General features: G+C 31.8%; 1 protein-coding gene across 1 annotated transcript in view; it reads left to right on the top strand.

The window, feature by feature from the left end:
• Positions 1–3125: 3125 nt before the first annotated feature.
• LOC139499481 (syndecan-3-like) overlaps positions 3126–14760 on the top strand; it is a 46421-nt gene continuing 34786 nt past the window's right edge. Inside the window, exon 1 of the mRNA XM_071288162.1 lies at positions 3126–3595. Within this exon, the coding sequence (XP_071144263.1) occupies positions 3521–3595 (75 nt within the window). The 5' untranslated portion in view covers positions 3126–3520. The remainder of the gene's footprint in view (positions 3596–14760) is intronic.

Raw genomic sequence — 14760 nt, 5'->3', positions numbered from 1 at the left:
GCTCTACATGCATTAGGAAATTAGCTCTAAACGTGTTGTCTGTCGTAGGATACATTTCAGCTGTTTACATCTAAAAATTAAAACCATTTTGGTAGATAATTGTCTCATAATAAACTGACAACGCCATGGCTAAAAAAGAGCACCAGACAAAGATGATAACAACAAAACACAAAATAGAAATCTAAAGACTGAGCATCATAAACCCCGCCAAAAACTAGGAGGATCTCAGGGGTTCCAGAAGGGGTAGCAGATCCTACTACACATGGTGCACCGGCATGTTATACAAACTTGTAATGACTTAATTACTTCTGTATATAGAATTTCGAGAGGGTGACTTCATTAACTTCAACACATTGAGCATTTGGTTTGATTGCTTCTTACGAGCAGCAAAAGTATAGCAAGCAAATCTTGAAAGGAAATGCAATCACTGGGATAGCGTATCAACTGGGAGATATATATATACTCCATATGCAGCTTCTGTTGCAATGTTGAAACATAAAAATGGAACGTTTGCAATCAATTGAGAAATTGAAATCATCTCTTTTTTTTTTTGTAAAGTTTTGTTTTAAACCAACCCTAAAGTATAGCGGAAAGTGAAGTTCAATGATATTGCTTGTTCTTTGCATCATTACCAAGATGTTCCGTATGAAATCAGCCTCGAACAAAGAAACCGGTCGGCAAGAAGAGGAGCACAGTTGATTCTCATGGCAATGCTGATTGTTTGTTGAAAAACACGTCCTCCAGAAGTTAAACAAAAATGTTGTCAATCAAGAAATCAGGCAACTTGAAAATAGGATCACACGTTAAACGTTGATTTTGATATGAAGATAAGGAGATGTGGTATGATTGCTAGTGAGACAACTCGTATGCAGAGATCTATTGACATAAAAGTTTACAATTATAGTTCACTGTGTTGCCTTCAACAATGAGAAAACCCCAAAGAAGAAAAGAAGTAAGCAGTATCATTTAACTTTACTGTCCACTTTATCATTAGTTAATGTTGACTATGTTGAACATATATATCCCAGCGAACTTGGGATAAAAAGAAACAACAGATACAGTTGAGTCTGCCTCATATCTTGACTTACATCTAGAAATTGACAACGATCGAGGGTCTACAACAAAAACAAAAATTTAAGTAAAAACAAATGATTGTAGATTCATTATTGTGAACTTTCCATTTCTTTGTCGCAATATTTCTGCAGCTCCTGCATACGGAGTATATTAATTTTCCTATCATAATTATCTTAGGGGTTAATAGGGCAATAGGGTTGCTGTTAACAAGGAAGCTATTTAACCAAGAGTTCCTCCCAGTAGTAAAGTTGAAATAATCTTTTCGTAAGTTTTACGGACGCCATCACGGGTTGGTTGACTGTTATTACATCCAAGATTCTTTGTTCTACCATGCTAAAAGTCTTGAGTACTCTCAGTTACTAACAGCTAGTTAAATGCCACTAACAACTAATAAAAAAATCATGCATATAAGATGAAATGTTTATTTAACTGATCTAAAATAGGTTGGATGTAAAATAGTTATCCCAATCGGGCTTTGTGTGTCAGTATGGGATAACTATTACTGGAATATCAAGTGAACTATCCGTTTCATGCACCTAATGTCGTTATAACTACAATCCCGTCCCCTCTTTCCGAATTTGACCTACCGAATCAGACTTCTACCCGGTTTGAAATAACATGAGCAATATGACGGGTGCCACATGTGGAGCAGGATCTGCTTATCCTTCAAGAGCACCTGACGGATCGGGACCTGAGACCCCAAGTTTTAAACAAAATTTAAAGTATGGAAAACAAAACATTACAAAAACTAAAAAATAAATAAAACTGCAATAAGGAACGTATTTAAACTTAATTCCAAACGTGACACTTTGACGGTACATGTATTGTGGACTCCAGGGATTTTATCACACGACAGTAAATAGACTACAAAAGAAAACAGCAGAAAGTTCGAACCAAAGCCATCCTGCATGTCTATGTCTATGTGAAAGACGCGTACCTGGATGATTCGTTGGACATGCAACCAATTCGTGCCAAGTTGCTTGGTTAATTCGTTCCAACTTTTAAAAGAACATTGTTTAACCATATGACTATCAAAATTACCTTATAACATTTATTTTAGTGCTATACGTAAACATGATGTAAATAAAATGTGTGCATTATATATAAATATATTAATTGATAATAAAATCAATGAAAAATCAATTTTGAAATGAAATAAAGGCTATATTATCAAATTCCAAATATTATTACATTCCATCATGGAATCTTTTTGTGTTATTTGTCGTCGTTTCAAATGCACAAGACAGATTATTTTAAATTATAAGTGAAAAAACAGATCACACAATTTATACGTTTTTTTTTTTAAAGAAACTTGAAATTGGTTATTGCAAAAACGTAACTTTATATCTGAGACTACTATAAGTAGTCTCAGTTTATATGTAATAAACTGCAAAACATTGGAAGTGAAAATAACTTTTGCACTGGACACTGATATCTGTTAATATCTGTAGACATATACCTACATAAAAAAAAAATATCATTGACACATGGTTTAATTTCAGTTATATATATAACGAAATCATAAAAACTCTATTTGAACGAAGTTAACCATTGACTTGGACCGAATTGACCAAATCTTAGAAATGGACGAATTGACTTGGAACAGATTGGACTTGGAACGAACTATCCTAAAGATGCTATGCAGTAGAATGTCTGTTTGGTATCTGTTGGCAGTGGCGGATCCAGAAATTTTCATAAGTGGGGGCCCACTGACTGACCGAAGAGACTGGGGGGCCCGCTCCAGTGAGTCCCTATATAAGCAACAAATTTTTTTCCCAAAAATGAGGGGGGGGGGCCGGGCCCCTTGCCCCCCTAAATCCGCCTCTGTGTTGGTTCATTTTTAATTTCAGTTTTTTTTTCTGGGATACTATCCTGTAACAGTTAGTGAACTAAGACGTGGTCCAGGTTTTGTTCACTCCAAAAACAATTTATTCATTAATTTTCACATACTTCAATACAAATTCGTTCATAAACGTTTGTCCAATAAAGAGTTTATTTGATTATTATTGGCTGACGGGTAGCTTAAAAAATATTAAAATTGGGATTCCCATTAGTTGTAACTTTTTCATGAATGACATTCCATCGGAAGTGCCGATTCGGTTTTTCACAATATATCTTTGTTTAATCCGCTATAATGTAGCTATTTAAACTAAAGCAAGAATTGAACATTCATTTCTAATTTTATAATCGTGTGCACGACAAAGTTATTTTAACTTAATTATTTTAGAAAATTGGAATCACATGACAGTAAATCGTGCAGTTCTAAAAATATCTACGCGGAGGAATATATACCAAATATTAATAGTTCCGGAAGCCATTGGGGGAAGTGTCGAGGGGATTTATACAAGTAACAATAAGTGTTTAATTCCGATTTGTTTAGGAATATACTTACGTGAGATAGACACAAGGGATCATCATTTTATTCTGACTATTGATAAACGTTGTGATGAAGTTACACAGTTCGTTGTGGATTACAATTTTTGGACTGTTTTTATTTGTGTCCATATCAAATTCTGAACAGGTAATACACAAAAATGTTGACGAATGTAATACACACGTGTAGATAAAACACTACGATCGACAGATCGTTTATTTAAAATTCTACTGAATATATTTGAAAATACTGTAACAAGAAGGGTCTTTTTGTTTATTATACTAGTCCAATAAACGCACAAATACAAGCACTCTGTAAACAAAGCATTTTTAGATGAGTCACCCATGGGGTGGTATATGATTTAGGACTGTACTCAGTGTCCATGTACCCTGAAAACAACAGGGATAGGTGTATTGTGCTCTCATTATAACCATGCTTTGAAGGATGAAATGTACATAGAGAATTTAATACACAGGTGGACTAAATGATGATCATTTGAAAAAGTAACAGAAATGTAGAAATTAGAATAAGATAAGAACTGTAAATCTTAATTTTTTTTTTTTTTAAAAACAAAGACCACTCTTCATCTTGTTGGTTGTGTATTTGATTTTCATATACTTGGGGAAACTGCCTTTTGATGAGTGGGTGGGTGTTCAAAGTTGAAAATTTTCAGTTACAGTTGCTGAAAGTGAAACCTTTGTGAAGCCAAAATAAACCAATAACAAACATGTACTTACTTATTTAACTGTACAGGGGTTTCATTATCTTTCATGTTGACTGGTACTTTCCATGTTTCTAGGTGGTACTTTTCAATTTATTCCATGAATATCTTATATAAAAATTCCTACATTTAGGCGGTACTTGTGTAAACAATAGCATAGGAGGGTAAAAGTACCGGGTACCACCTCCTAATGAATGGCCTGCTGTAATTGCCAGATTTCAATTTCTTTAATATGTTCTAAATATTGATACAATTGGATGTGATGTTTAAAGGAAATCTATTCTTTTTTCAATCTCAATGCTCTCCAACTTTGTACTTTATTTGGCATTTTTTTTTATAACTTTTTTGGGTTTCGAGCATCACTGATGAGTCTTTTATAGACAAAACGCGCTTCTGACATATATAAAATTTAGTCCTGGTGTCTATGATGAGTTTATTTACATATTCAACATAATTGCGTTTCTATCTCTTTTTAAGGAATATTTATAATTTAAGTTTTGTATTTTTGTCTTTTCTATAGTGTCTATAGTGTATGTTATTAGTATAGTACTAGTGTTTAAATGAAGTAGATAAGCACATGAAGCAGGGGAACATTTTCTGCCTCTCACTCTATACATGCAGACTACGCGAATGAATTTTATTTTTACAGGACATTCGGTCTGGTAAGCATCCTAGCTTTACCAGACCGAATGAAATTTTACCAGACCAATTTTTTTTTTACATCTAATTGTATATTATCCGACAAAAAACAACAAACATATGACTTTGTTGTGCCCTACTCCTCCACAAAATGATGTAACAAGAGGGGATATTGTTATGAAAGTTGTGCACAATTGCTTGAATGCATTTCAGTGAAGAGTAATGTTCCATTTTATTGGATTTTGACAATGTTTGTGAACTAAACATAATTTAGAGTTTCTGTATAAAATATTATTTCCTGTTTCTTCTTTCTTTTTTATATATCTTTTGGTTTTCAATTCTTGTGGTTATATTTCATAGCTAAATTTTGTGATCTGCTTGGATTTTTATTCATTTATTGTATTTAAATCGGTAAACCCGGAATTATCCTTATCCTTTCCCAGAATCTGATCCGGTTTTATTTACATTTCCGGTTGTGCCAATGATGGCATCCATTGTTGTTTTTGACAGTCAGATATGTTTTTACCCGGATTTACACATTACTGGTTGGCGATGTTCGGCATAAAGCTAGCGGTTGAACAAAATAAACATCGCTGTGATGAATAATAAAGATGAAAATGAATTTGAGATCGCTTGGCAATTTTGCTAGAATGTTAGAAAAATCCATGAAAAAAAAACACCGGACATTCGGACCGGAATTCAACAAAATTTTACCAGACCAATCCATTATTTACCGGATTTGTCCGACGGTCCGACATATTTCGTGTAGTCTGACATGTATTTGAACTAAAAGGCACACAAGTTGTTTGTGAAATGTTCTTAAGGTTGGCTATCCTTCATCCCATTCATAAAAAGTTTAAGACAGTATACATTTTGTATATATATATACATAAAATAATTTTTGTCTTTATTCATAAATGCAATTCTGAGATTTTCTCTCCCTAATGATAAAAAATAATTATGCTTTTATTCTGTAAGCCAGTACAAAACATGATTTAAGTGTTTTTCCAGAATCAATATAGAAACATAAAACATATTAACGGCTTATATTAGGAACCAATGCTATGTGCAACTTGTTTAATGTTAGTCAGTCATAGATTTCTAGGATGAAGAAAAGAAAAATAATCTTGCAGATGTATATATTTACAATGTATATATATTTTTTTATAGCACTCACTAAAAAGTTCCTTTAGTTTAAAAATTTATAGGCATTTTATTAATGACAGATTTATATTCAGTTGTATACCATTTTGTATACTTTATTGGTTTGAAAATCTTGAAGATGCATTTGCACTTAAACTAGTATATAATGATATTCAACATTTTGCAAAATTATTAATTGTCTTTTCATTTTATCAAGTTTAGAGTAATATATCGATCACAATTTAAATGAAAATGAAAAAAAATCTCTAAATGATTGATTACATTTGTAAGATTAAATGAAAGGTAGATTTAAAATATATTGGAATTCTGATTCACAAATGATTTTCCTACACATACAGGAGAAACCTATTATACACTATATTTCACACAGACATAGATTCAATTCAAAGAAATACCCCATAAATTCCATTTTTACCGGATATATCCGATCAGAAACAAAAGTATTGAACACCCCAAGGTTTTTTAAAAACAATCAAATAAATATATTTAAAAACATTTTCCTATTGACCCTAAACAATACTTAAATGTCTCAATTTAGGTATAGATTTTATTACACCCAAGTATGGCTGAAAAATGGATGATAATATTATATATTTGTAAAAATAGATCAAAAGTAGATTTAAAATAAGGATTTCTGATTCCAAAATGTTTTTCCTACACATAAAGGATATTGTTACCAGATATATCCGGTCAGAAACAAAAGTCTTGAACACCCCAAGGTTTTTTTTAAAACCAATTAAGTAGATTTGAAAACATTTTCTATTGGCCCTATACAATACTTAAATGACTCAATTGAGGTATAAATTTTATTACACCAAGTAATTTTATACTTGTGTCATAATTGTATAAAGATTTTAATTATACTATCATAAAGACAATTAGATTGGTATAAAACCTCAATTAACCTTGCTTGTCTTATAAGGTTATGGTGTTTATTGGTAATTGTGTAATGTATTATAGCTCTACAAGATAAGTCCTGTGTTGTAAAATAGGATGTTTACATGCCCCCAAACACCTTAAACACATTGTTTGATCTTACACAAAACCCAAGGGGTGATATATACATGATATATGTAGAATGTAATATTTCAATTTCTCCCTATTCAACACATAAAACATGAAATGTACACTGTAATTTTACATTTTAGATACATGTAAGATTTGTTTGGTGTTTAAACATGTAATGTAAATATTGTTATTAAATGACTAAAGAATACATCTTTGTTTAAATGAAATGTTTAAGATTAAAAAGATTTATAAAATCAAAGTATTTAAATAAGTCAGATAAAAATTAGGGAGAGGAAGTACTGTAATAAATACTGTATACATAAGGAACATATATACATATATACATATACATAGGTGTGTTTATATTACAATAATAATAATTCTTTATGTAAAGAGGGTTAGTTACACAGCTATAAACATGATAAAACTAATCTTCCCTGGCAGAGGCCCCTCATGAAATTCATTGAAGTTTAACAAGGAGTGACAGCATTGTTTGTACATATATACATTCTGTTCCTCATTATTGAAGGCCATATAGCGACCTGCAGATGTTAACTTCTACGGCTGTTTGGAGAGCATTCATATTTTGATACATGTACATGTACTTTACATACATGTGTTTTCATCTAATTAAGATAATTTGAAAACCAGAAGCTGCCCAAGCATTCTTTATGATACTTTGGGCGTTAAATAAAGCAATGCAGAAATTAAAGTAGTGTTAAAGTCATTAAACTTCCAAAAAACTGCTTTGCAACCTGTGAAAATTACGTAACTTTCATAAATTGTTTAAGCCCGCTTTTTCTTTGATGTTTTGGAGGAACATTGTTTCAAGTTAATTAATTTCTGATCTTTTGATATAATGTTTTTTAGCTGTTTTTTTTTGGTTCATATTGAAGCCATATGTTATTGATCTCTTCAATTGTTTACAAAGTTATTTCTGGTGTCTTCAGTGATTTCTCACTATTTGAAGAGACAACAGATAATTTTCAAACGATTGATCAGTTTTATTTATATTGGTTCTGAGACTACTATAATGCACTGTGTTATATATAGTAGTCTCAGATAGGTTCAACCATTCCCCTGTGTTTTCTGCCTCTTCTTAAAGGATACATAGATATACATATAGATATCTACATTTTTTGTACTTCAAGGATAAATGATGTGTTATCTCGCAAATGCTTTGTTTTGCTTTATTTCCAAGAATGGTTTGCTTGGGGGAAAAAAAATGCAATACCCATGACAATTTTTGAATTCAAATATTGGATTAACCGCCTAAAAATGGGTTGATGTAGTTAATCTAAATATATAGTTTATTCCCCTCCCCCTGTCACACACACAAACACTATTTCAAATATTTCAAACTGTACCAGTAAGTTTAAGATATATCAAAGGTTAAAGTTTTCAAATATTATAGATAGCCTGGGCCAACATCTATAAAATTATAAAACAAAAATCTCTTGGGTAAGCACAACTGTAAAAAATAAAGTACGTTGGTGTTATAAGATGTCAGGGAGAACACTGTATGGTAGATCTTTGTGTATGTGACTAGTCAGGGAGAAATTCATTACTGTGTACAATGCAGGTGCACATGGCTCTGTAATTATCAAAATTTATGATCTTTTCACAGTGTTTTGTCAAGAGGGGGTTTCTTGCAAGTTATTTAATATACTGGAACATGATCCAAGGGGAACCAGTTGATCTGATGTTAAATTATATATTGTAAAATTCAGAAATTATTGCAAAAAATGCGACAGGATTATAATCGCTGTAATTTAAACTTGCATTTTGAAATTTTTAATATGTCAGACTTAAAAAATCGCATTTTAAGACTAAAATGACAAAATTGCAATAATAAATGCACGCAATAATTTCTGAATTTACAGTATTATGGAAAATGATGTTTATGTCCACCATATTAAAATAGTATTCTGAAGTGTATGAGCGACCTTAAATGTAAGAAATGAGGGGGAGTCGGAGGAGTCCCGGTACCGAAATCCCAGGCTTAAAAACATGAAATCCTGAGGTCCCAAATTTAAAGAAATTTAAATCCTGACATCCTGAAATTCGAAAAAGGAATTCCTGTATCCCGAAAGGATCAATCGCGAAATTCCAGCTTAAAAACACCTTATCCCAGAGTCCCTATAAAGGTCCATTCCCCCCTCAGAAATGATTCCAACTATTATCTTTTAATTATTTAGCCTAATTACAATTGAATTGCTCTGGAAAACGCTGTCTTGGAGACATTTATCTCAATTCAAATTTTTGATATGAATTTTTAACATTATTAACAGTGAGGTATTCTCAGATAACTGAAACATAAATAACATTTTAATTTGTCTTGTAGAAACAGACATCCTTTGTTATATAATACAATATTTTTTCTGTCATGTTTTAAAATGGCTTATGAAAGAAAAGAACTTTTTGTTTAAAAGTGCTAATGATATAGCACTTAAATGTAAACGCATGTAAAATTATTGATAATAAAAGTTATTTTCAAACCTAAAAACTACAACATGTATATTGATAGAAAATTTATTTATGTTTTTAACCACAACTTTAAATTAAAGGATGCTTGATCCTTATTCCTTAGAATATTTAATAAAGGAAATTCCGTCGACAACTACATATGATTTAAGTTCAGGCAGTGCAACGTATATATATGTACTTCTTATGCACACTAATGCATCTAATAAATGGTCGCTTCACTGCTACTTAAGTCTATTCAAAGCAATTAGTAACTTAAAAAAAATGAAGCATATTTTTTTCTACATGGCCTCTAAATTGAAAAATTGTTACATCACTATTGTCTTTTGTGCTAATTTCATTAAATTATTTCGGCCTGAATCTGAATCGTATCTTATTCATTGTACTCTCAAACTCGTGTTAATTATGAGTTTTAATGTCATAGAATGTGGAGAGCATTCAGGATTAAAGCCCAGCAGAGTTGAAATACAATCACATTCCGTGGGTTTTCAATGTTAATTTAGATATAATTGAATTGGTTCGGTCTTCAAACAGTCATTTTAAAAATAAATTGATTTGTTTTGAAGAGATTGTCGACGGTATTGTCATGTTGTCAGACGTGAACCTGTATTATAATAAGTGGAAATAATCTGAAAAGCTGAACGTGGTGTCACAGAAATAACGTGGTGTCACAGAAAAAAATCATGGTTATTTAGTGTCAAGAGGGAGGGAAAATTACTTTTGTGTTTGAAAATCAAATTACAGCAAGAAGGTGGTATACATTTGTAAAACAGTTTTGATAGACCCAGCAATCTCTTAACTAATTTTAGTGACATGATTAATATTGTACAACAACCTTTTGGACTTTAGTTCCACAACACAAGGTATATGCTATTTTTGATGCATGTACTCTACTTCTTAATTTTTAAAGCATCCATGAGATGTAAACCCTTCTTTAACTCTACCTGTACCTTCCCTTCACTGACTTACCCTGTACCCTGATTGTCATGTACCCTAACTTGCCCTGTACAGGCTGTACCCTGAATTGCCCTGACTTGTCCTGTACCCTGATTGCCCTGAACCCTGATGACTTGCCCTGTATCCTGATTTTCTTTGTTGATATGAAAAACTGATTTACATATTCATAAGTCACACATGTGTGATTGACCCAAATTGATATACCATTACACTGAGCCATAACACTGCTGGTAAAAGAGAAGTGCTTTGTATATTTTATGACTGTTAAGCGTTTATTTGTTTATGATAAAAACAGATGGGTTGAAGTGTGTGCATCAAATAGGTGTGATAGTCTTATTTACACTTGCTGGAAATCAGTCAAAAGAACAAAAAAACAAATAGTATTTTTGAAAAAGATAAGTATGAAGATAAAATATTTGTTGTTTAGATTATAAAGGTGATAAAACATTTGGCGGATTATATATACTATAAGCTGCTTAGCAGATACAATGTTGTTTCTCAGTATGATACGAACATGTGAATTTCAACTATAAACACCAGAATTCGAAGAATCAAATATGTTAGATCAAAGTTTGACCCTTATATGAAATATTACATTTTATGTTAATTAAAACATTTGACTTTTTTAGTTTCATTGCTACATTGTATGTAACTGTACATTTTATATCAGGTTTTTGGACCTTTGTTTTTCTTTGAAAGATCAAGGCACAGGATCTTTTTTTGCGCTTTAGAAAATCATCATCCTAGACATTTATATTATTGCAATACCTTGACGGACCATATCATGAAATCACAGCCGATTTTGGTATACATATATGGTTAATGTATTTCAGTCTTCATGTACGTAGTGTTTGATGGACTTGTATACCTTTTTTGAGTTTTTACCATATTCCTATTTTGCCATTATTATATTGCCTGCACAGTCTTCCAACTAAGCCCTTCAGAGTGAAAATTTCATATCTTCTCTCAATTATAAAATGGTTAAGTAGAGATATAAATATGTCATCCACTACTGATTAGGGGACAGATGATATTACATAAAACAGATATTTAAAACAAAAACTGAGTGTGTAAATTTTTGATAAACCCTCAAGTTAAGAAATTACAAAAGTAAAAAGTAAATATTCTGATTTAGTTTTACACCTACACATTACCTCATCAGATATTAAAAAGAAGAAGCATGAGTTTTGAATAATGTATTATTTTCCATAGTTTTATATGTTATATTTAAGCTTTGAATCTTTAATATGGTAAATTTCGGTAAATTTCAACAGCTTAATTAAGTCCATTACATATACATTAATTTGTTGTTACTAAAATATTATGAGAGCTCAACCACACCCTCTTATTGCATGTATTGATAGATTGTCAAAAGATGTTAAGAAGAAAAAAAAAAGAAAAGAATATAAGAAGAACAATTAGGTCTTTTCTCATCTATGGGATAGATCCCATTGATACTAAATGATACCTCAATATTTTTATGGTAGGGTTGTGCCATTCTGGCCTAAAAAATGTACCAATTTTAATATACATGTAACATATCGTTCAGCACCTATAGTCAGGAGCAGATCCAGAACTTTTTGCAAATTTTTATTAATTAAAGATTCTGAATAGCATATACATATATGAAATGAAGATCATACATTCCCCCAAATCAATATATAGTTATCAAACGTAAATGCATTTTTATATAGTATGTTATAAAAAGGAGGGTCATTTTTATATAAAACCTCTCAAAAAAGGGGGAGGCAGTGCTGTGTATTTACTATTAATCCATTTATGCAACAATTACCACTTGTGGATCAGGATAAAATAATATGTGCTTCCTGTCATCTAACAAATTTTAATTGGAGTGACAGTTTAATTTGAAATTATGGTGTTTTTTTAAGTGGTGCAGATGATAAGCCCAACATCATTTTGATGTGATTTCTCGGGCTTAGTTGCAAGACTGTGCAGTCTCTCTTTGACTTATGAGTTTTGAATGAATCTTTGTTTTAATTTTCCCCCATCTTTTTTACTGCAGAATGCTAGAAAAGTGCATCCCTTAAGTGAGAGCCATGCTCATTTGAAAGATTATGTTGAATTTATGACGGGAAAGAATTTCCCTCCTAGTTGCGTAATTCTTCAGAAGAACTATAATGATTGCCATATGTTAGTTTGTGTATCATACATTATCAACCATTATCTAAATTGCATACAATGTATGTAAGTATTGGAGATAAAACGGGAAAATACGGCAAACAATATCCCATGTTGTTAATGGGCCAATGGTAAAGGTCATTCAAGATCGTTGACGTAGTGCATGGGAGGGGGGTGGGATGATAAATAAAACCGTTTGTTGATAATTGTTTTTACAGACTTCTAATTTTGTTAATTAACTGTATAGAGAATTGAAGAGATGTAAACACGAACATAGATCTAGAGGAACATCCACAATGTAGTATTTTCACCCTATTCTTTGTGTCTATATTGTTGAATTCATAACAGAAATATTGTACATTCATATTTAGTGAACTATCCCTCAGTCATAAAAAAACAAAATGAATTCATCTTAAAATTAATTAAAGAAATCATACATAATTATAATTGAAGTGAAGGTATTTAAGTGTTGGACTTCAGTTAGAATTCAGGTAACATTTCTGTGTACATGTTTTCCATGTAGATAGTCAGATTATTATACTGCCCAGGTGTGTTATATATGTTTTGCAGATGTTTACGTAGGTCTAATTACAGGTACACCTTTGTACTGGGGGCCATGATATAATCTATAAGTTGTTCGCTATAAATAATGAGAATTCTTAGGTCCGACTTTATGTGATTACTGTTTTGATTTCCCTTTCATTTTCGAATGAAATATTTTTGAATTTGAGTATAACTATCTTGTTAATATGTATATTTATATTTTTATAAAAGAGTTCGGGTTTGTATGGTTGTGTATTGAATGTGAAAAAGTCACGACACAAGATGTGGTATGATTGCAAATGAGACCAATTGATGTAGATGGAGAAGCAATTAAGGTAAATGTAAGACCTTCAACAATGATCAAGTCCATACTGTATAGTCAGGTACCCTAAAAGACCCCTACATGACAAAATATTGCACAGGTTTTGTGTTCCACCTGACCTCCTCCTTCAAATCTTCATCTACTAGAGACCAATTGATGCATATGAAGAAGCAACTCTAGGTCAAAGTAAGACCTTCAACAATGATCAAGGTCCATACAGTGTAGTCGTAAACATAAAAGGCCCCTACATGACAAATTATTGCAGATTTTGTGTTCCACCTGACCTCCTCCTACAAATCTTCATCTACTAGAGACCAATTGATGCATATGAAGAAAGAACTCTAGGTCAATGTAAGACCTTCAACAATGATCAAGGTTCATACAGTGTAGTCGTAAACAAAGGCCCCTACATGACAAAATATTGCTAAGATTTTGTGTTCCACCTGACCTCGATCCTCCTTCAAATCTTCATCTACTAGAGACCAATTGATGCATATGAAGAAGCAACTCTAGGTCAATGTAAGACCTTCAACAATGATCGAGGTTCATACAGTGTAGTTGTAAACAAAGGCCCCTACAAGACAAGTTATTGGACAGATTTTCTGCTTCTCCTTCAAATTTAAGGTTCTAAATGAAGTTATTGTATTGACCTTGTCTCAACCTTTATCAAGGTCAAAGTCATATTTTCTTTTGGAATGTAATTTGTATATATTTAGCAATAGATATATGTCTATGCCCTGAGGATAGAATAATTGTAGGTGGCCATGGAATTGCTTTGATGTAATATCGATAGTAAATTATATTAGCCATTCATAGAAAATGTTATACATTTATAAGATAGCACAAAAAAATATATCTGTCCAAAACATGACATTCTACTTCCTATGGTTTCTGAATGTTATGTACCTTAGTCACTTTCAGGTTCTTGTGTTCCGTGACTGTTATTTTACCTGTTGAAAGACAGAACTGTAATTAAACCAATCTTTTTATATCAACTTTTTAACTTATCTGGCCTGAACCAGTAAAATGAGGTTTTAAAATCAATTGTCATCTGTTATTGTCCTCTATGTTGTAAACTTTTACAGAAATCTTCTTCGCTGAAACTACAGACCCATCCCCCATTCGTCTTATGGTAGCCTTCACATACACCCATCTCCCCCTTTATACCTGAATCAAACAACCAAATCATTTACATAATTCAGATTCATTGCATATATGTCCAAAGATACAATACATGTATAGATAATATGACAATATTAGATGTACAATGTTCAAAATTTTAGACTTTGTCATCTTATGTTTTGATACATGTATGTAGATATATACATAATCACT

This window comes from Mytilus edulis, chromosome 12 (assembly GCF_963676685.1).
Source record: "Mytilus edulis chromosome 12, xbMytEdul2.2, whole genome shotgun sequence".
NCBI lineage: Eukaryota > Metazoa > Mollusca > Bivalvia > Mytilida > Mytilidae > Mytilus > Mytilus edulis.
The sequence above is the reverse complement of the archived record's forward strand: the minus strand, read 5'-3'. Positions and strand labels throughout refer to the sequence as shown.